Consider the following 23,412-nt stretch of genomic DNA (forward strand, 5'->3'; position numbering starts at 1 on the left):
GGGTACTAGTTATGTTGTTGGCACCAACTAGAAAATCTTTCTCATTTCCTAACACATGATTTTCTAGTATCACGTTTTCTTGCCTCCATTAGTATCTGCTGCACATCTTCAGCAAACAGGTGAATACAAAGAATTAAGACCCTATCATCCAGGCAGCCAGCTGAAGTTGACTGGGGTCGAGATACATCACACACCCTGTTCATATGTGAGTAGGTCCAGTCTGTGAGGAAGCTTGTGACAATTGCCCCCTGGCAATTTCCAAAAGAAGGAAGAGCCACTGTTGTCTGGACCAGAAGGGTATCACCTTAATAATCTTGGGAGATTCCTTCTGAATCTTCAGAAGTAATAAAAATAAGAATATGAAACCTGCAGGCCACAGAGACTCTGACAGGCACAACAGCCAGTAAATATGTAGTAAAATGCAAAACGGTTCAAAACCAGTGAATTAGCTCTTTTGTTTATTAAATATAAACTTCTTCAGATTAAATAAATGAAAGCACTAATCTGCTGTTTATATTTAATAAACATAAGCACTAATCCACCGTTTTTGAACCATTTTGCATTTTACTGCATATTTACTGGCTGTTGTACCTGTCAGAGTCTCTGTGCCTTGCAGGTTTCTTATTTTTATTATTTTTTACTTTTCAGCTTCATCTTCGGAAGGTGGCCTGCAGGTTTCTTATTTTTATTATTTTTTACTTTTCAGTTTCATCTTCAGATATTAGTAGAAAGGGTGGAAAAGCATACAGGAACATTATTATTCATGGAAAAGAAAAGGCATATGTCTTCCAAGATTACTTGCATGGAGTTGTGGAGCAGAACTTTGTCAGATGATTGTTCAGAGAGGAGGCAAAGACGTCTACCTGAGGAAAATACACAGATCAAATCTTGGAAGATTTTCAATTTAGTTTCCATTCTTAAGTTCAGACTTTGTCTCGTTGAGTCGGCTAACACACGATTTTGCTCTGACAGGATGTATGATTTCTGCAGAGTGAGACTGTGCTGTAAAGCTATATCCCAAGCTAACATGGCTAGTCTGAAAAGGGGGGGTAAGACCTGGTTCCACCTTGTTTGTTGATGTACCACATGAATGTGGTATTGTCTTTAAACAACTTGAAGAGGTCCAGGGGAACCAAAGGTGACTCAGAGACTTGAGTGCCTTGATAAGAGCAATCATCTCTTTTATATTTATGTTCCTGCACTTGTCCTTGGTATCCCAAACACTTTGCACTTTTATCCCTCCGGAAACTGTGATCCAAGCAAAGTCTGAAGCATTTGTGGTGACTGACTGCTTTGGTTCAGAGGAAGAAGGAAAGACACAGATTTAGGAATATTTGCTGTCTTGTCTTCACCAAGTGATTTCTCTTCTAACACAGATGAAAGAGCTTACCTTTCAATAAATCTTTGGTGTGCCTGATACAGCCTGTGCCTTGTTTTTTATTCTCTTCTAACACATGCCAGACCTGGGATTTGAAAAAATAATGGGTGTTGGTGCTGGGAACAAACCACTGAATCATTCTCAAGTGGAGTCTTGCCAGGAGTATCCCAGGAATCATAGATGCCATGAGACCCAAAATCCTGATGTACTCCTTGCAGAGACTGAAGTCTAAGTGGAAAACCCTAGAAACAGAGCTAGATCTAGATCTATTTTTTTCTGTGGAAGAAAAGCTTTTTCAACCGAGGAGTCCAGGGGACATCACTTGAACACAATCCTGTGTAATGGATTTAAAAAATACTTTTGTATGTTCTCTTGGAATCCCAGCTTGTTTAAGAGATCACTCACCCAAGTGATAAATTCCCGACACTTTGAAAAAGACTGCAAAGATAAGCAAGTCATCTAAATATGGAAAGATGTGGATACCATGTAGCCTGCAATGAGCTGCAATTGAAATGAGATAGTTAACACCCTTGGTACAGTGGATAATCCAAAGGGTTTGACAGAGAATGAATAATGTGACCTGGACACACAAAATCTTAAGAACTGTCTGAAATCTAGTGAACATGGATATGATAAGCATCTTATAAATCTAGTGCTACCAGAAAACTTTTGAGGAAGAAGAGGTAACACATTGTGAAGTGACAGCATTTTGGATGTGTTCACTATCACAGATTAGTTTAGGAAAGAAAGATCCAGAATTTGTCTCCAAATATTTTCCTTCTTTGGCACCAACAACATCCTTGAATAAAGAGTAAAAGGCAGCAGGAGAGCTACGAACCGTTCCACTGAACAAATGATAAAAGCAACAAGAAGATCACAGAAATTCCTGGTTTATTAATGCTCAGTGCAAAATAACCAAACACACTGTTGACCTAGGTTTCGTCAAATTAATCAAGACCTGATGAAGTTTTGATTAAGTGGACGAAACATAGGATAACAGTGTGTTTGGTTATTTTGCACTGAGCATTAATAAACCAGGAATTCATGTGATCTTCTTGTTGCTTTTATCATTTGTTCAGTGCAACGGTTCGTAGTTCTCCAGCTGCCTTTTACTGTTTGTGAGTTGGAACTGGTTACTAGTTTATTTATCCTTGAATAAAGACCTTTCCTAAATTAGGAAGGAAGAACTGGCTCTATTACTTTCTGAGACAGCAAATGTTGAAGGACAGAGGGAAATAGAGGAGTCTTGTCTAGTGGATGATGAATTACTCTCTGAAAAGGACTTTCATTCCACTGCCAACTGTAACCTTGATGAATGATCTTCAGCACCTATTTGTCTGAAATTATCTGTCACCAAACAGAGAAGTGAATACTTAGACTTTCTGGAAGAGAAAAGGGGCTACCAAGTTATGGGGGTGGGGGCACACGGTCCCTTAAATAGTCATTCTAACATGTTGGTCTGTCCTTTGTTTTTGGGATACCTGTATTCTTTTGGAACCCTCTTGTCACTGCTTATTAACTGTCCCTTTACAACATTTTGCTGAGACTGTTTATTTTGTTTCTTGCCAAAACTGGATGAGGGTTTACAGATCCCCTTGGAAAATTTGGAAAAAAGGGCTTAAAAAGTCTAAGATATTGACTGTATCATCTTATCCCTCTCAACACACTCTGATAACTATTGCAGAAAAGGAATGAAACACTAAATCTCTATCCAAAGGAGAATTTAAAATCTAATTTTTTTACATCATCTTGGAGGGTCTATGAATGCAGGCCGGCAAACCTCCTCAAAACAGTATTAGCGTCCATAGCCATGGAAGAAGTATTAACAGTCATATACACACACACTTTAAACAATGAGTTGGGACTTGCAAGATGGAAGAAACTAAATCATTTAAAGCAGATTTTTCCACACAAGAAAAAACTGTAGAGAAAACATTCCTAATACATTCACAATTAGAAAAAAATTTTAACAAAAGAGAATCCTCTCACTCTGGGGAACATAGAGATCTATGCCATTACCAAGACATGGTTTAAGTATACAAAGAGTACTCTGGAAGTGCACGGCTGTAGACATCTATGCCATTACCAAGAGAATATTTAAATCTGCAGTACGTACTCTGGCAGTGCAAGGTTTCAGTGCCTTCCCCACATTTAGACCATCAACTGCACAGACAGTTGAATGCATGCCATTACCTTGGAATAAATGAGATGTGTTCGGTTTTAAGTGTTCTTAAACTTAAAAGTCTGGTAAGATACATTTCATATTTTACACTTTATACTCATAGCACATGTGCTAAATAATTGTGATTGTATATTTTATATAGCAGGAATGAAGAAATTTGGTAATGTCAAACTTTTTAGAAGAAATTTAGTACCTGAATGCATTTTTATTATGTGTATCACTTTAACTCAAGGGGAAGTAAACTTGCACAGTTTGATCACATGACACACCCATTAACCATTTTAAAGAGTGGATTTTGAGTTAGAATGTATCTGATGAAGTTCAGGCACTATCTGGACGAAAAGTGCTTAATAAAGACGTTCTTAAACAACAGAGCATCGTTTGGGGTTTGTGCCTTCGACAGATATTTTTTGTTTACCCACTAGAATTAATAAACCATCATGAAACACTCCACTCTAGACCAAATACTAACAAAAGACCAACTCTTTATCCCTACTCCGGTTATCTCCCAGATACTCTTAGTGATCATCTTCCTACATACTTAATCAGGAAACGTGTAAACCCAACTAAATTACCCTCACTTGTCCAAATACGAAATAGAAAACACCTAAACCCCAATAAACTTATAGATATACTTAAATAGAAGAACTGGACACCTTTGAAATACCTACCACTACAGGATGCTGTTGATTATTTCAGTTCCACCTTCCTCTCCATACTAAACTCTCTGGCCCCCAATAGATTTATATGTGCCAAATCCAATCATGCCCCATGGTTAAAAAAGGAAACATTAACACTCCTCAAAGTCAGAGTTAAGGTATGGGTTAAACTGCATACTGATGAAGGCTATGTAACTATACAGCCAAAACCGTTTTTTTTTTTTTTTTTGTTAAGAATACTTTTAATAAATGATTTATTTGGTGCCACTGTATGCTGGTCTTTCTACATTTTGATGTGCATTGATCTTTATTGAGACCGTGCAGCTGCCGTACTCGCAGAGGTTTCTGTTGTTTCAGTTTTAAACTGTACTAAAACAAAGTCCCAATCTGCTTTCCAATCCTACAAGGATCTTAGAAATAAAGCAAAGAGACAGATTAAACAAGACAAGATAAACTACTACTCAGAAATCCAAACCAAGCATCATAAAAACTCACAAAAATTCTAGTCTGCAATAAATAATATTCTTCAACCAGGCAAAATCAGTACACCTCCACCCACCACCACAAATATCTCAGAAAACATTGCTACTCAGTTTAATAAATACTTTACTGAAACCATTTTAGCATTATCCAACAAACTCTCCCTCCTTTCAAAACTACAGTTACCTTTCCCATTATTAACCCAAGTCTTCACCCTACAACCTATAGCAACAAATACTATCAAAAAATTACTGAAGAGGCTAAAACCCACAACTCTAGCAGCAGACAATCTTCCTGCTCAACACCTAAATCTAGCAGCAGATGGCATAGCCTATCCTATATCAATATTAATCAATCGGACCATAACAGAACAGCAAGTCCCTCTCATTTGGAAAACCTCCTATATAATACCCTTACATAAAGGTGACTCCTCAATTGATGTTAGTAATTATCAACCAATATCAACATTATCCCCACTATCTAAAATTCTAGAGAGGGTCATTTATATGCAAGTTACTAATTATCTCACTACCAATAATCTCCTAACTAGCACCCAACACAGCTTTTGATCATTCCATAGTACAATAACTGCACTAATGTCATTTACAAATACTGTCAATAGTCACAGGAATAATAACTTTGTATCTTCTTTCTTGACCTATCAAAAGCCTTTGATATGGTTTCACATAGAAAACTATTACATTTTCTCTCTGAACTAAATGTCTGTAACTCTACTATTGCTTGGTTCCAAGACTACCTAACTGGACGCCAGCAAGCAGTCTCTTGGCAACAGTCCTTATTCCCCCTCTTACCTGTAACCCTTGGAGTTCCTCAAGGCTCTATCTTAGGACCACTTCTTTTTTCAATATTTACCAATAACCTCCACTTCTCAATCCCCCAGACATCCCTCATACGATATGCAAATGACTCAACAGTAATATGTTCTGCTCCCTCACTACCTGAACGTCTGACTCTAACTCAAAAAGCTTTTAACTCAGTAGAATCATGACTCACTAATAATCAACTAATCTTAAACTCCAATAAAACCAAACTTTTATTATTCCAACCTAATAACTCTGTTTTCCCCAGTTCCACATTTCAGGTCTTCTCACTAAATAACACTAGCATATTTCCATCCTCTCACACCAAACTTCCAGGAGTAGAAATTGACTGCAAACTTAAATTCAATATACACATTTCCCAAACTATAAAAAAGTAGATAAAAAACTCAGTACACTTTATAGGAACAGACACTATTTAACAAAGAATACCATGATTGCCATTGCCCATACCCATCTAATTTCTACCCTGCTGTATGCAGCTTACATTCTAATAAACCTAAAGAAATCAGAGATACAAAAACATGAATATTGTTACAAATAAAACTGCCAGAAATGCTATGAACTATCCAGCCAGATCCCACCATTGTATTGCTTTCAAACAACTTAAATGGCTAGAATTTTCTCATCTCCTACAGTGCATTCAGTTAACTATAGTTAGTCTATAAAATGATCTTAAACGCTTTGAAAATACCCACCCTAAAAACCCTACTACAACTTTATGCCACTAACAGATCATTAAGCTCCACCAATAAACACCATATTCAAATCAATGTCTCCAAAATTCAGGCAGGTGATTCCCTCTTCTCAACTCACATAGGAAAAATCCGGAATACACTAACGACAAATATTATTACCTCCACATCCTCAGCTCAATTTAAAACTACTCATCTTCTATCTAGGCAGTTGTGTCCCTGTTCTACCCCTGATTAATTCTGTCATAAATATTCCAAGCCTGTTACCAAAAGTCCCTTTACTCTCTCTGCTTTCATTGACTAATCCTACCATCTATATTATCTATACTTTCTTCTCTATCTTATTCCTAAGACCAATCAAGCTTAATTGTGATTGTTATTGTTAGTTGAGTATTGTACTACTGTTATTTTTTCTATGTGGAGCTTTTCTTCCCGGGCCTCTGCTGAAAAACAACACAAGTCCAATCAGACTATTCCGGTAAACAAATGTAAAATAAATAAATAAACAACTCATCTAAATAAGGAAAAGTATAAACACCTTGGGGAAGGATATCTTGATAGACCAAATGGTTGTGCAGCAATGCTGATAATGTGATCCAGACACAGAAGACCTTTAGAAACTTCTGAAGTGTAGACCTAGGAATGTGATGATATGGTTAAGGTTATGAAAACATTCAAAAGGAAAATGAGGGATAAAATGTAAAACTTGGTATCAGAAGCATTTTTAAATAAAACCCTCCCCCTAAAAGATGAGGAGGGAGAGCTTCTAACAGCCTCAAAAGGAGCCAATGACCCACGACAGGAGAGAAATGAAGAGTCAAGTCTGACAAGCATAGGGGAATCCATCAAAAAGGGGGAACAGACTCCCACTGCTGAAAGTTAACTTTATTAATTTTAGGGTTGTTGGGGGAGGGGTCTTGCAAATAGTCAGACAGCACTTACTAGACTGTCCTAGTTCTGTGAGTTCCTCTAGTTTTTGGAAACCCTGCTGTAACTTTTTAAGCATCTGCTTACCAGCAGCTTGTTGGGTCAGTTTATTTGCCTTTAAAAGAAGGTAGTAGGTGGAGCATTAAATTCCTTGGCTAACACAGAGAAGGAAGGTTGAAAAACTGGGAGACCTCATGAATCAGCATACTGCTCTTATCACACTTAACAAGAATATCTGCTGCAGATGGTCCAAAACTAACATTTGATCTAAGGAAATTTCATTTTTGGCATGCTGTTGGAGGTTTTGGAAATGCAGCCATGCAAACCTCCTCAAAGCAGTTCCAGTGGCAGCAGCCCTGGAAGTGGCATCAGCAAAATCATATGCGCAATTCAGACAACAGGTAGCCGCTTGTGACACAGAAGCAACTGGGCTAGGCAAAGCAGATTTCTCCTCAGAAGAGGAAACAGAAGCCCAAACATTCCTCATATTATCACAGGAGTCAAGCATAAATTCCAACATATGAGTCTGACAGTACAGAACCCTAAAAACAAGTGGTGCAGAACAATATACTTATTTCCCAAATCTTTTGAAAGCCTTCCCAGTCTCATCAGAAGGAGAGGGAATAGTATTAACCAAGTGTTTAGCAGCAGCTGATTTCACTAAAGGAATAGCTGCTGGGTCTGACCTAGGATAAGTATATAAAACCTAAAAAGCTTGAGGAACATTGTGCATTATATCTGCTTTTGGGTGCAGCAGGCTGGCTGTCAGGCAAGTTAAAGGTTGTGACAAAAATTTCCTCCAAAGCAAAAGGAACAAGAGGAAAAAGAATTGGTTCAGGAAATCCCAGTTGTAGCACATCAAAATACTTCCTGAGGGATTGAGAAACATCACCATTTTCCCAGCAGAACTAATTCATTCTAGAAATAGTTTCAGAGATAAAGACTTCTTCAAAGGGACAGGGATGAAGCCACATACTCCCCCAGAATATGAATCAGTAATGTGTGATGACAAAACAATCTGTCCCCTCACAATTATTTTGAGGTTCAATCTCTTGAAACTCTTCAGAAAAATGAAAAAGAAGTTGTCTTACCATGACATTCCATCCGTGTTGTAGATCTTCATTCATTCGTTACTGATAGGACTTCGGTTCCGACCTCGGAATTGACTTGGCCAACATACAAGCTCGTTCCAGCCAAAAATTCTCGAGCTAAGTCCTAACCATAGTGCCTCTCTCCTCCTTTCTTCAGATTGAGTTTGCCCGCTCAGTATAGAGACAATAGAAACAATAGAGATAAGGAGGCCCTATCTGAGCAGATTCCTTATCAGGCCAAAGGATCCCCAGGAGTATTTAGGAAGGGGAACGGCGAGCGGGACATAACAAATGAATAAAGATCTACAACACAGATGGAACGTTATGATAAGACATAACTTCTTTATCTGATGTTGTAAATCTTCATTCATTCCTTACTGACAGACTGAATCCCCAGCTATTTGTGACCTGGGTGGCCCTATGGAAGGATATTCCTAAGCACCATTGAGCCAAAAGATGCTCTTCCCCTGGAGGTACTGATTAGGCTTGTAAATACCTACTTATTGCTGTTTAGACTTAATATCTATATTAGCAAAGATAGTGACTATATATTTGTAAACTTTACTAATTGTGATATAACTCTGTTTTGCTTTTTTTTTTCAAATTGTACTAACGTGTTCTTTTGCTTCATGTACTCGTCTTGTACTGTAATAACCTGTTGTTTAATAAAATGTATCTATGGAGCTTTTCTCCCCAGGACTCCAGTGAAAACGGGCTCCTTTGGCCCAATTGGACCATCCTGGCAAACAAATTTCAAATAAATAATAAATAAATAAATCAATTTGTAAAGCGAGATAAACCTATGGGGGGGGGGGGGTTGCCCAAGTGGCTGCTGCGCAAATGTCATCCATAAAAGCTCTGGAATGAAAAGCCAACAAAGTGGATACAGATCTGGTGGAATGAGCCTTGACTCCAGAAGGCAAAATTAATTTGTTTAGTTACAGGTAATGCAATCTCTTAACCATTTTGACAAGGTAACTTTTGATACAGCTTTGCCCAATCTGGGGCTTGAAAAACCTATGAAGAGCTGGTCCGACTTTCTGAAAGATTTAGTTCTGTCTAAATAAAAATGTAGCTGCCTATGCACATCCAGAGTGTGCAAATGGCATTCACCTTTGTTAGACAAATTTGGAAAAAAGACTGATAAATGAATGGACTGGTTTAGGTTCAAATTTGAGATCATTTTGGGTAGAAAGGAGGAGTTAGTTCAAAGTGATACTCTTTCCTTGTAAAAAAAAACAAATAAGAATGGTTAACACTCAAGCCTTAGAGGCTTGGGATAAAGGTTGAAGGGGATAAGGTAACCACTAGTCATTATTCTCTGCACCCAGGAGTTGGATGTTCATGATTGCAGGGCCAAGTGGTGCAGAGAAAAACATCTCCCGACTGCCACCAGAGGAAAGCAATTGGACTGCTCCTCAGTAGCACTGATAGGGCTGACCAGAGAAGGAATCTCTGGAGCCCTGGTTTTGCAGACCCCCCTCTGCCCCAAAAAGGGCAACTCTTAGATAAGTTTCCCCCTCTGCCCCGGGGGGATTGCTCGCTATGCATGTCGTGGAAAGGTCCTTGGGATTTCTTGAACCACATTTTTCCGTCCTTCTGATTCCTGGAGTAGGATCACTGAGGGGTTGAAAAACATATGCCCATGGCAGATAGGGTCTTTTCTCACACCTAGCTAACATGTCCTTAAGTTTTGAGCCAAACAAGGAGGATTCATCAAAAGGAGCATTGGCGAAGGAGGACTTGGAAGGGGTCCGCAAAGTCACAGTCGCATCCAGGCGTGGCATCTCATGACAACGCCTGATACAGCAGCTCTGGCTGCTTCTTCAGATGTGTGTGCTATCAACCGCATGGAGGAGTTGGAGATGGACTCTAGGGTGGCAAGCTTAGAGGTGACCTTGTCTTGCACATCGTGAGGTAGTACTCCAGCCAAAATACCTAAAAGTTCTGTAATCAGGTCATTTTGGAGACGTATAAAATGTGCCATGTAGTTCAGAGACCATATGGCAAACGTTGCTGAAGCAGAGGTCCACTTCCCCATTCTGTCTATCATCCAGGACTCCTTGTTCGGAGGATGGATAGTTGAACTTTCTTCCGCTAGTTCATTTTTAGTGGCTGTGGCCACAACCATGGAGTCTACTGCCAAACCTCTAGGCCAGTGCGGACGGTCTTCTGGAGGGGAAAGAATTTTATCAGGCCTCTGGAGAATTGGGTCAACATTGTCAGAGGCCTTCCAGGCCTGCTGCACAATGAGTTTAATCAACTCATCTGCAGGGGGTGGGGGTGGGGGTCATCCAATAAGTAGATGGCCGAGCACGGAAAGCTTGCAAGAAAATGGATTCCTCAAAAGAAGGGTTGATGGGCTTCTAGTCACCCCTCTGTTTCAGAATCTCAAGTATGTCTCTGAATGAGACATTGTCAGGGGGTGACCGTGGGGACCCTTCCCCTCATCAAAATCTGTATTGTCTGTGAATGATTCCTCAGGGGAATCCACGTGCTTCCTCTTGCATATTCTCTTTCGGGGTGGCTCCTCAGTGGAATTTTCTGAGGAGGACCCCAAAGAGTGGGTTCCTGGAGCAGGGTTTCTTGCCACTCCTGTACTCGGAGTCCCCGCATAGTGGGCTGTGTCAACTGCATGCTAGAGGAGAGTGAAAGGTCAGGTTCTGACCCTGGAGGTGCCAAATGCATGCTTGTGGAAGCAAGAACCCTCTCCATCACCTGGAATGCAGACCAACCTGAAGAGGGATGTGAGCCCAGAACTGATAGGGACAACCTTGGAACCGGGGTCACACCCTACCCTGATGAGCCTACCTCCAGGATAGAAGCCCCAAAAGGACTAGAAGCTGCTGGGCCAGCCGAAGCCATCGACGGAGCCATAGAAAAAACTGATGCTGAGCTAAGAGTCACAGCACCGACAGACCAGTCACGGTCCCGAGGGTGGGCCAGCTGTGGATGCAGCAAAGTCCAGTGGGAAGACTCTGGAACCTTGGAAGAAGTTTTCACAGGTACCAAAGGCATAGGCACCAGGGTAGACATTGGTACCGAGAGCTCCAAAGTCTGAGAAGAGGTTGGAGGAGGATATGTTGGATTCAGTGCAGAGTAAACTTCAGCTCCAGATGGGAGGGAAGTCTTGGTAGGGATCGGAATTCCTCTAGCTGCCAATAGCTGATCGACAAGATGCACTACGTCTATTTCAGAAAGACTCCTGGTGGACCTTGTTGACATTCCTGAGGGCGAGTCGGGTCTCTCAAAAAAAGGACTACACTGTTGTCCCAAGAAGGGGTCTATAGTTGGAGAATATCTGGGCCGGGGCAAAATATCAGGTTTTGGCACCAAAGATGGAGCCATAAGGGAAGTCACTGTTGGCATCGATGAAGTGTCTGGTACTGAAGATACCGTCAGTACTGAAGCAGGGATAAGAATAGTCAGTTCCATGGTTGCCACCAACAACAACTTCAACACCATAGTGCTAGTCGAAGGCTCAGGGGCCGAAGTGGTTGTTGCAGACATTTGAGGTATTTTAGGCAATACAGTCTGGGAGCTTTTCGGTTCCGTAGAGCTTGGGGAAGCCGGAACCGAGTGGCTTCTCTTTTTTTATCTTTCCTGGGAGGTGGTGAGACGTCCACCTCAGAAAGGGCCTCCAAAAAGGGTTTTTTTTATAAACCCTTTAGAATCAGTTTGTTCTTGGGCTCTCGAGAGTGCAAGAACAAGAAGTTATGTACTCACCATAACGTTCGATGTATGTAGTCCATCTCGCCTCACATTTTTACCTGTGGGTTCAGAACCGAATATTGGCTCCGACTCCGCCAAACTTTTCTAGCTCGAAGTCTTCTATTGGCTGGGCTAAGCAGGTATCCCAAGCTGCACTGCTCCATATCCCCAGATCTAGTTTGCTGCGAACACTCATTCATACCCCATGCATAACAACATCCAGGTAAAGAAAAATAAGCTAAAAGTGAAGGGAACTCTGTAAATAAGACCTAACCTCCAGATCCTCCAGGAAGGGGGAAGGTGGGAGGGTAAGTAAGAATGTGAGGTGATATGGACTACATACATCGAACGTTATGGTGAGTACATAACTTCTTGATGTTATGTAGTCCAATCTCGCCTACATTCTTACCCGTGGGACAATGTCCCTAGCACCTACATCCTGGGGGACTCATAGGAAAATACTCCTGAGTACTGTGGAACCAAAGGAAGACCTGCCCCTAGATACCACGTCCAACTTGTAATGAGTAACAAATGTGTGAGGAGAAGCCCAAGTAGCTGCAGCACAAATATCATCCACAGACAATCTGGCTTGATAGGCTGTAGATGTAGAAACAGCCCGAGTAGAGTGAGCCTTGACCGGAAACAGCAGGTCTTTCCCTCCTGCAGAGTAAGCAAAAGAGATGCAACTGGATATCCATCTGGATAGGGTGATTTTGGAGACAGGGGACCCAATTTTGTTTTCCGAAAAGGAGACAAATAGTTGATCAGATTTTCGGAGATCTTTAGCTCGGTGCAGATAGAAATGTACCTGTCTGTGTACATCCAATTGATGAAATTTAAATTATGTCTTGTTTGAAAAATGGGGAAAGAATACTGCCAACTCAATAGATTGATTAAGATTAGATACAGACGCCACTTTAGGAAGAAAAGAAGGGTTTGGTCTAAGAAAAACCCTGTCCTTATGAAAGATCAAATATGGAGGTTTGATAGAAAGGGCTTGAATTTCTGAAACTTGCCTGGCTGAAGTGATTGCTATTAAAAAGGCAGTTTTCCAAGTCAAGAATTTTAAATCGCAGGTAGCTGCAGGCTCGAAGGGTGGTGAAGTAAGGGCTTGTAGGACAAAATTTAGATCCCAAGGCATGATAGGTTCTGAGACCGGAGGATGGAGTAATAGAGTGCCCTTCAGGAAAGCCTTACAGAGTCTGTGAGCATCAGACTAGGCTCATTAGCAACATGAAAGTTAGAAATCGCTGCCAATTGAACTTTAATGGTAGCTGACCCTGAGTCCTGATGGAAAAGCATAGACAAAAACTCCAAGACTGAAGCAATTGGGGCTGTGTAAGGATCAATTCCTTGGCTATGAGCCCAAATAGAAAACCTCTTCTGTTTGCTAGAATAAATCTTCCTAGTAGAGGGCTTATGAGAGGAAGATAAAATATGAACTACCTCAGGTGAAAAGTGATGAAGCCTAACTAACGATGGAAGTGGAGTAGCCAGGCTGTCAACCGGAGGATCCGCAGAGAGGGGTGGAGCTGTCCCGACATGTGTGTCATTAAATCTGGTTGTGGGTCCAGGATCCAAGGTGTGTCCACAATGTAGGGTTGGAGAAAGGGGAACCAGACTTGACGAGGCCAGTGTGGAGCAATCAGAATCATTCTGCTTCCCAAGGATTGCGCTTTCTGAATCACTTTTGATAGCAAGGGAAACGGAGGGAAAGCATAAAGCAGACTGGAGGGCCAATCGTGAACTAGAGCATCCCTGGGTGACTCCCCCTGTGGGGGGATCAGCGTGAAGTAGATGCTGCATTTGGCATTGAGGGGGCTGGCAAAAAGGTTGCAGCAAGGCTGACCCCATCTGCTGAAGATTCTTTCTGCAACTAGACAATTCAGGGACCACTCGTAAGGCATCAGAATAGCTCTGCTTAGCCTGTCCACTATCACGTTGGACTTCCCCGGAATGTGTGTTGCCACCAGAAACCGTTGAGAAGATACTGCCCACTGCCACACTCGCATGGCCTTTCTGCACAGGGGGTAAGATCTGGTTCCCCCTGCTTGTTCAGATACCACACCACTGACATGTTGTCTGAGTGTATTGCAATAGTCCCTAGAAGTAGAAAGCTCTGAAGTGCCTGCAACGCAAGTAGCACTGCTCTCATCTCTAGGACGTTGATATGCAGATGTATCTCATGATCTTGCCACGTGCCTTGGACTGTCCTGCCGAGATAATGCCCCCCACCCAACCCCATCTGGGAGGCATCCGTGGTCACTGTGGCAACCGGGGTTGGTGGAACGAAGGGTTTTCACCTGTCCAGATTGTTGGTGCAAAGCCACCAACTGAGATCCTCTTTGCATCTGTCCATGAGCAAAATAGGGTGAGAAAGTGGAAGTTTTTGGAGAGACCATTGAGCAAAAAGGAGCCATTGAAGAAGCCTCATGTGCAATCTCGCTAGAGGGACCAACATAATTGTTGCTGCCATGGTCCCCAGGAGTTGAAGAACCCATCTTGCCTTCGGTTTCTTCAGGGGTATCAGGGCGTGTACCTGTTGCTGCAAGACTCTGATTCTTTCCTGCGGTAGAAATGCTCGCATTCGAACGGTGTCTAATTCTGCGCCTATAAAAATGACACGCTGTGAGGGCAACAATTTTCCCAATTTAGTGTTATGCCCAACTGTTGACAGAGAGTGATGGTAGCGTTCCTGGTTTGGATTAGTAGATGCTTGGTGGGGGCGGTAAGGAGCCAGTCATCCAGATACGGAAACACTTGGAATCCTTGATGTCTCAAGTGAGCTATCACCACTGCCATACACTTGGTAAACACCCTGGGGGCTGTGGTGAGACGAAAGGGCAGGGCTCGAAACTGGAAATGACTGGCTCCCAGACGGAAGCGTAGGTGACTCCTGGATGCCCTGTCCATTTTGACATGGTAGTAAGCATCCTTGAGGTCGATGGAGCACATCCATACTTCTTCTCCCAACAATGGGAGAATCGATTGTAGTGTGACCGTACGGAACTTGGACTTTTGTACATAGTTGTTCAGTTGGCTGAGATCTAATATGGGTCTCAGGTCCCCTGTTCTTTTTGGCACCAAAATCTTGAGTAAGTCTCTAATCCGATTTAGTCTGAGGGGAAACGCTGGATGGCTCCCTTTCCTAGCAGCTTTGAAACCTCTGAAGCTACTTGATCCCTTTGACTGGGTGGAACGTCCGGGATTTTTCTGACTGGGGGGGGGGGTCTGACGAAAGGGGAATGAAATAACCTCCGGAAATTATTTGTAATACCCATCGGTCCTGGGTGATGCTTTGCCAGGCTTCCGGGTATAACGATATTCAACCCCCGACTGGCTCCGGAAAAGCACAGTCGGGCATCCCATCAGGAACAACGGTAGGGAGAGCCACGAAAGGAATCGCAGTCTCCCAAATTGCAGGGGGCCCCCTCTGCCTTTAGTTCGGCATCTCCCTGAATAACCTCCCCCTCCTCTGCCTCTGGAGGGGGACTCACCTTGTGCACCAGGAAAAAAACCTTTGTGATTTTTTTGAACCACATCTTCCCACCCCGCTGGGCCTTGGGGTAAGGCCTAGAGGGAATGGAAAAACGGACCCCAACAGCAAACAGGGTCATTCCCTCTTGTTCGCACCTGGTGAGAGTGTCTTTCACTTTGGTTCCGAACAAAGAAGAACCATCAAAGGGGGTGTCAGTGAAAGAAGACTTGAAGGCCTCCGCGAAATGACAAAGGCACAGCCAGGCTTGTCTTCTAAGGGTGACTCCTGAGCTTGCTGCCCTACTTTCTCCTTCGACTGCATATGAAATGAGCCGCATGGAGGAGTTAACGATGGAATTGAGGGTAGACACCTGGGCGCTCACCGTCTGGACCACTGCCTCAGGAACGTTACCCGCAAAAGTATCTCCTAACTCCTTGAGGAGATCTCTCTGGAGCCGAGTAAAATGAGACAGGTAGTTCAGCGACCGTAAGGTAAAGGTTGCTGACGAGAGGGTATGCTTCCCGTACCGGTCCATGGTCCTAGACTCCTTGTTAGGAGGATGGACGGAAGAAGAAGTCTCTGCTACTTCCTTCTGAGTGGCCGCCGCCACCACCATGGCATCCACAGGGACTCCTTTGGACAAAAACTCCTTACCCGGGGGAGCAGAAAGAAACTTATTGGGTCGCCTGGGTATGGGTTTCACAGAATCAGGGTTCTCCCACACCCTCCGACAAATTAAATCCAGGAGCTCGTCAAAGGGTGGGGACACCCAGGAGGCAGAGGGCTGAGCACCAAAGGCCTTCAGGAAGACCGACTTCTCCTTGGAGGAGGCTTTGGATGGCCAGTCACCTCTTTGTTTCAATATCTCCAGGATGTCAGAGAAGGAAACATCATCAGAGGATGACTTGGGGATCCCCTCCGATTCCTCGAGGTCAGTATCTGAGGTGAGAGACTCATCCTGGGAGTCTATGTGCTTCCTCTTACACGTTTTCTTTCTAGGGGGCTCCTCAGGCACGAACTCTGAAGGGCCCTCAGAAACTTGGGGACCACTCGTGGGGGTATCCCTAGGCCTTGGTGCTCCGCTGTCTACAGATAGGTGGTGATCAGAGGCTCTCACCGGAGTGGTGGGGGGCAGAATGATCGACCCGCATGATGTAGCTGACGATCTGGCCAGCGCAGTCCGCATGGCCTCAAAGGCAGCCCCCCCCGAGTCCGAGGACTGGCCAGCCTCCGAGACCATGACAGGAGTCGGGGTTCCTCGAGCCGAGGCACTGAGCGGGAGACTAGGAACCGAAATATGTCCCGAGATGTCCCCCTCGGGTCCGACTGAAGAATCCCGAGTCCCGAACCCCGTGGACAGCGCCGACGGGGTCGGAGCCAACGTCGGTACTGATAGGCCCGGAGGGGCCATCGGAGCTGACCTAGGAACATCACATGGAGTGGAACACTCTGGCTCTGAAGACAGAGATGCGCTCGGAGGAGGAATGATCGAAGAAGGTATCAGGATGGGCTCCGGAGCCGATTGGGATGGAGCCGAAAACAATTTTGCCAAAACTGGTGACTGGAGGAGCCTCTGCACCACCCTATCAACATCCACATCTGAAAGAGTCCTGGAGGATTTGGAGGACAGGGAGGGAGATCGAGATCTCCTCTCAGGTGACAATGGTCTAAGATTGGGCGATTGGCTCCGAAGAGGTTGTGACTTTCTCCGGTGGCTCTGAGAAAACTGAAGGAGCTGGAGATCTCTTTTTTGACTTTGAGGACTTAGATTTAGAACTGGAAGCAGAATCCATGGCCTCTTCTAACGAGGGTTTCAAGAGTCCCTTTACAATTAGCTTATTCTTTCTTTCTTTCTTGGAGCACCCTGGGACTAAAAGCATGGCAGAAGCTGCAGGACTCCTGCAGATGGATTGCTCCCAGGCAATAAATGCAAACAGAATGTCCATCGGTGATGGACATCTTGTAACCACACTTAGAGCACTTTTTAAAACCCGAAGGTTTGTGCTCCTTGGAATCTTTGGACATATTTTAAACAAGTAATCACAGAAACCACAACAATGCACAAGTCACTGTCTGAAAGGAAAAAGACACAGACACGGAAAGCACCACAAAACACGGGAACAAGTTTTTACACAACACACCACACACACAAACCTCAGAAGGAACACACACTGAGGCAATTAGGGCTAAAAACTTCTAACTAAAACGTTTTTTTGACCATGTACACAGCAGGGAAAACAGACACTAAAACTTCTAACTCAAATGGTTTTAGATGCGAAACAATATAGGACAAGAGGGGAGGACTAGGTCCTCTAACTGAAACGAGCCTAGCCCGATAGAACAGTTAGTGGGATACCACAAACCACAATCACACTACAGAAATACCAATACAACACCAAATAGAAATGGCTATTAAAATAGCTTTTTGTTTATAACAAGTTTTCTGAGAATAACAAGAAAAAAGGTACTTAGCCACAGCCAAGAGCGAGACCACGTCCCAGCTACACAAGCAGCAAACGAGATCTGGGGATATGGAGCAGTGCAGCATGGGATACCTGCTTAGCCCAGCCAACAAAAGACTTTGAGCTAGAAAAGTTTGGCAGAGTCGGAGCCGATATTCGGCTCTGAACCCACGGATAAGAATGTAGGCGAGATTGGACTACATAACATCTAAAGTTTTTACATATGTCACAAGGAGGTTGGATCTGGAGATGAGGAACTCCAAGAGAGTAGACGCACAAAAGATGCCCGTCCGAGTTTGACATCTTTCATCCACACTTGTCACACTGCTTGAACCCAGTAGTCCCTCTTTTGTCAGCCATGTTGAGTCACAGAAAAATTAGGCACAGCAGAAAGACAGTAGTCTAACAGTCAGAGAAATATTTAACAATACTGTAAAGAGAAGCAGAAAAAGGTGACTAGAAGGGAAGAGAATACCAATGATGGAATAAAAGATTACCACAAGGGTAAGGGACCAACAATGGTACAAAGATTACTACAAAAAGGGTAGGAAAAAGGTTGCAGACTTAATATAAGCAGAAGAAAACTATTCTAAGAGAAAAAACGAAAACTATGAAGGCTTAACAACAGAAAATATCCAAAAAAATTTACACTTAGCTAAGAGAGCTGGCTTGGCACATCTTGAAAAGTACGTGGCAAATGAGATCTGGGGAAAGGAGAAGAGGGCCACTATTGGGTAGGACTTGGCTCGAGAGTTTCTGGCTGGTGCGATCATGTATATTGGCCGAGTCTGCTCCAAGGTAGGGACCGAAGTCCTATCAGTAAGGAATGAATGAAGATTTACAACATCAGATGAATCTTTTCCTTTTACAGAAACAGCCACAAAGGAGGGGTCAAGAGTCTGAACTAAACCTTGAGCTAAGACCAATAATTTACACCTGTCTACAGCAACTGAGACAGTAGAAGACATTATATATATTTTTTACAGGAATTGTTGAAGAAACAGACTGCCTTTGTTGGGGAAAAAAACACCCTAGGGATGGGCATAACATTCTGACTAGGCAGAGTGGCATTATTTGCCCATTCGCTCAGGACTGATAAGACTGGATCTCCCTTGTCCAACAATGGCACTCCAACAGCTGGAGAAGACTTATCTAACCCCCTGATCCATAGTGGCTGTGGGGACAACACAAGAGGAAGCTAGAGGAAAAGATTAGTGGTCCAAGTAACAAGCTTTGGCCATAGCAGTCACCCATCTGTGGCTGAGGCACTTAGGAGCCTGCTGTGGTAGCTCAAGCTGTTTGGTAACTTATTCTTTTTGTGGCTGGAAGAAGGAAGAACTGATGAATAGGTAGGTGTTTCCATAGTTAAGCCGAAAAAGTTGTCTGATTTCCAGAGAAGCCTAGTAATAGCAGTTGGTAAAGCATGCAAGTTATACAAAAGTAACTTTTTCCCATAAAAACTCAGAAAAATACTCCCCCAGCCCCCAAAAGTAAATTAAATAAACTTTTCCCTAAGAGAAAGTAGTACAGAATAAGTGTTATTAACTTTTTACGACAAAAGTAAAAAAATGACGCTCCTTTTTAAAAGTAATTAAAAGTCATGTAACAGTCATTAAAAACACTTTTCCCCATCTTTAAAATTAATATTTTAAAGAAAAATTACAGTTTATGTCATAAAAGTAAAGTGGAAGGTTGTTTTTCAAAGGAAGCTTTTCTGAACAGCAATGGAACAGCAGTAGCAGACTGTCAATCTTTGAAAGCCTGCAGGGAGCACTTTCTTCAGTGGCAGGAAAGCTCTGAAGGGCTTAGCGGCCAAACCTGTCATTTAATTAGCTCAGTTCAAGTTGACTAATGGTTTGGATGCATGGAAGGTGACCTGAAGCTTTGGAAGCTGTCAGGCTGTTATATCCTTAGCAGAATATAACTCATACAGGTCAGGCTACTGGAGTAGTGATACATATGAAGAACATTTCATCTTTTCCCTACCTAAACTGGCATTTTTCCTTCAGAAATCTAATTTCCAACAGGGCCTATCTAATAAAGAGTATGAGGAGTAGTAACCACCATGGTTACACACTCTTTTTAACCACACTTGCAACTCGTATAATAAGCTAGTGGAGGATGTTTGTTCTTGAAAGTGTTTCTCTGAAACTGCAGGTACACTTTTCCTTAAAAACAAAATATATATATATATATGCTTTAAGTACTCATCCTAACAAACCAAAGTATCTCTTCCTCTCCTCATCAATACACCACTTCAAAAATTCCTCCTACATTCACCAGTTTCCACTGTCAGCTTCTTCCCCAAAGCAGCTCTAATGCCCACACTCATCCTATGATTTCCTTCTTAGATAGATTACCTGCTCTGGCAGCACCCTTGCACATAACATATACTGTCTCTATTAGTTATGCAAGACTGCCTTTTTACCAGCTTTCTTCTAACTGCCTGACTCTTCTTGACTAACAATGTAAACAATGTAAACAATCAGAAACACACACACAAACACAGGCATCTTTTACTTCTCTTGGCATTACATTTAGCTACGTCTGGTAACATCTGCATAAAACTAATTAATCTTTTACTTATTCATAATGTAATGATATCCTACACTATTGTACCCCATGTCCAAGAATTAAAAGAAATGAGGTTATAAGATGCTGAGTCATGGAACAACTTTAAGAGAAACACTTAAAAGCATGTAGATGAGTCCTATGGTGATGTGAAATTTAGGATTTAACTGGCAGTGCACACTATCCTATATCCACACTTGGATTTCGATCATGTACTTGAGTTCTATCGATTCTTCTATACTTTTTATTGTAATTTGAGTGAAATTAATGCAACTGCTATGCACCCTAATATGTCCAGATTGTTTATTCTTTTTTTGTATCTTACTATAAATATTATGACTTCTATGTAACTTCATGTGCATCACCAGGATTTTGGTGAAATAGTGTCAAACCAGGTGGACAACCTGGTCCCTGGCCAACAAAATGTTGTTGTTGTTGTGTCTTTCGGCTTTTCCTGGTTAGGGTTCGCCACAGCGGAACTCCGGTCCGCTAATGATTGGCAGTAGATTTTTATGTGCTGAGTTGCCGGCCCTGACGCACAACCTTCAACGAAGGTACGCCCATTCATGCATGTCTCCACACAGAAGACGCTCTAGCTGAGAATCGAACAGGACAACGTCTTACTGGGAGGCGACAACGCTACTGCAGCACCACCACTGCAGCTACGTAAAAAATAAAATTTATCCATCCTAACATTTAGCATACGTGATCTTCAAAACCTTCCTATTAAGCCAACATATTTCTTTCCCTAAGCTAGGTACCAGTTTCTTCCAGCCTGCTGCTGGAGGGTAAAATATCCTCTTACCATTACCTTTTTTAACTTCCCTATTAGTTTCATGTTTTAATAACCTATTGTTCATCATCCTTTCTGGAAATAAATGGGAACTAATAGAATGCATTCACCTATGAGCTTTCCTCATCTCCCCCTCAACTCAAATTCTAACCTGTTTACCTGGGAATGCTGTATTTCTTCCTCTTCCCCATCAAACAAACCCAATACAAACTTCTCGCTGTCCTCCTATAACAGCTCTCATTTTGACATCTTACACGAAAAGGGAAACTACTACTTCTTTGCTACCTCATCCTTTCTAAATAACCCTGCAATCATCACAGCACTGTCCTTCTTGTCAGCCTACCACATATCCATAACTGCATTAGAGCTCGATGAGCAATGTGTTATTATTTTGTGATTGACACACATAAGTGCAATCACAAAAGAGTGGACTGGTCAAATTACAAGCCTGTTCAATCAACCTAAAACAAACAAAAAACACTATTTTCAGCCATGATGTAGCTAAAAAAGAGCTTCTGATGGGTGCCAAAACTAACATCACAGAAACACAAAATGTACTCATAATACAGCTCTAAACATTTAAAATAAATTTCTACCCACTTGGTGTGATGTAATGCTCTGTTTCTGAATCTGTGAGGCACAGCCCCAAATTCTGCAAATGAACTCTGCATGCCACTGTGGTTATCTGCAATGTAGTTTTGTTCAGGGTCACTTATCACAGCTCTGGTAGAAAACAAAAGATACATACACAGTTAATGTAATGAAACAGGGTTTATTCCACTTTATAAAACACAATAAGATAAACACTGTTACAACAGCACATCTTTGAAGAATCATTGTTAGTAACCAGTAGCACTCGTGTGTACTGGGTACTAGGATCACTCAGAGCAATATTCATAGTAGTTCTCACAAAAAGAAATAATATGTGAGCAACCACCCTATTTGTAGATATTTTAAAGGCAGCCTGCAGTGGGTTATCCATGAGTACTATTCTTATTTATTTACTTTATTTTATTTTAATTTGATAACCTGGTAAGTGGGTTGACCAGCAGACCCTTTCAGCCACAACTTGGGCCTGTAGAGAGTGAGATACAGTGTACAAAAACAAGATACATGCATACATTAATAAAATTTGAAGAACAAAAAAAAAAACATATTAAAATAAGGGTATCAAGCAGTGCAAATTCACCTACAAAGATTAAAAAGAAACAAGGCTATGTTATGAGTCAACCATTGTCCTGGAAACATGTGCAGAAGGAGCCTTTGTATAGGTGTTCCTCTAATTCACTTTTGAAAGGTGATAGTGTTTCTTGTTTTTGACATCTGAAGAAAGATGGTTCCAAGTTTCAGGTCCTAATTTTGTGAGTGCTATTTCACCAACAGATGTTTTAAAGTGGAGTCTGATTAGGGTAATTGCTTCTTCATAAGTTTCACTGATGTCTGATGAGTAGTTTAGTTGTGAGGGGTGAGCAGTAGCTCCATCTGGATTATTTTAAATAGCTGAGAGCTGAGCAGAAGTGTTACTCTGCTGTTTCCTAGCAGCTATTTGAAGTCTTTTAGGAGGAGACAGTGGTGATTTTGGGCATTTATGAGTAGGAAAAATCTGCATATTTTGTTTTCAGTTATTTGTAGTCTGTGGGCATTAGAACATGAATAAAGAAGTTTTAGGAGTGGAAGGCTACATTCAAGTCTGGGTATTAGAACATTTCTGGCTATGGTATACTGTGCTGAATAAGTACGGACGTAGATCTTATAGCATAACTTTAAATGGGTCAGGGTTCTAGTGATTACTTTGTCTGTGTGCTGGTTAAAAGAAAGTATGTGGTCCAACGTTATTCCCAGGTATATTTGCTCAGTCACCTATGGAATTAAGTTTCCTGTACTGTTCTTTAATGTTAAAGGGGAGAGGTGTTGAAGCTTTTGAGAGTTGGTAAACACAATGAAATTAAAATAATACACTCCTTATAAACCCTAAAGCAACAAATAAATGCCCCCTCACCAAAGGTTGTTCTGCTTAAACCGAAGAATTTGAAACAAAACAATATAGCAGCAACCACCACTCGGATTCCTTGTTTATTACAATAAAATATCAAAATAATAAAATAGCAGCAAAGTATACAGACTGATGAGTGCTTTCGGGTTATGC

At 42.1% G+C, this 23,412-nt stretch overlaps 1 protein-coding gene across 1 annotated transcript in view; it reads right to left on the reverse strand.

Moving 5' to 3' along the window:
- Window positions 1-23,412, reverse strand: part of CAPS2 (calcyphosine 2) — a 2,181,571-nt gene that overhangs the window by 1,352,270 nt on the left and 805,889 nt on the right. The window contains exon 7 of the mRNA XM_044087229.1: window positions 21,867-21,989. Within this exon, the coding sequence (XP_043943164.1) occupies window positions 21,867-21,989 (123 nt within the window). The remainder of the gene's footprint in view (window positions 1-21,866; window positions 21,990-23,412) is intronic.

The sequence above is a fragment of the Protopterus annectens genome, chromosome 11.part0, assembly GCF_019279795.1.
Source record: "Protopterus annectens isolate FY-2018-M chromosome 11.part0, PAN1.0, whole genome shotgun sequence".
Lineage (NCBI taxonomy): Eukaryota > Metazoa > Chordata > Ceratodontiformes > Protopteridae > Protopterus > Protopterus annectens.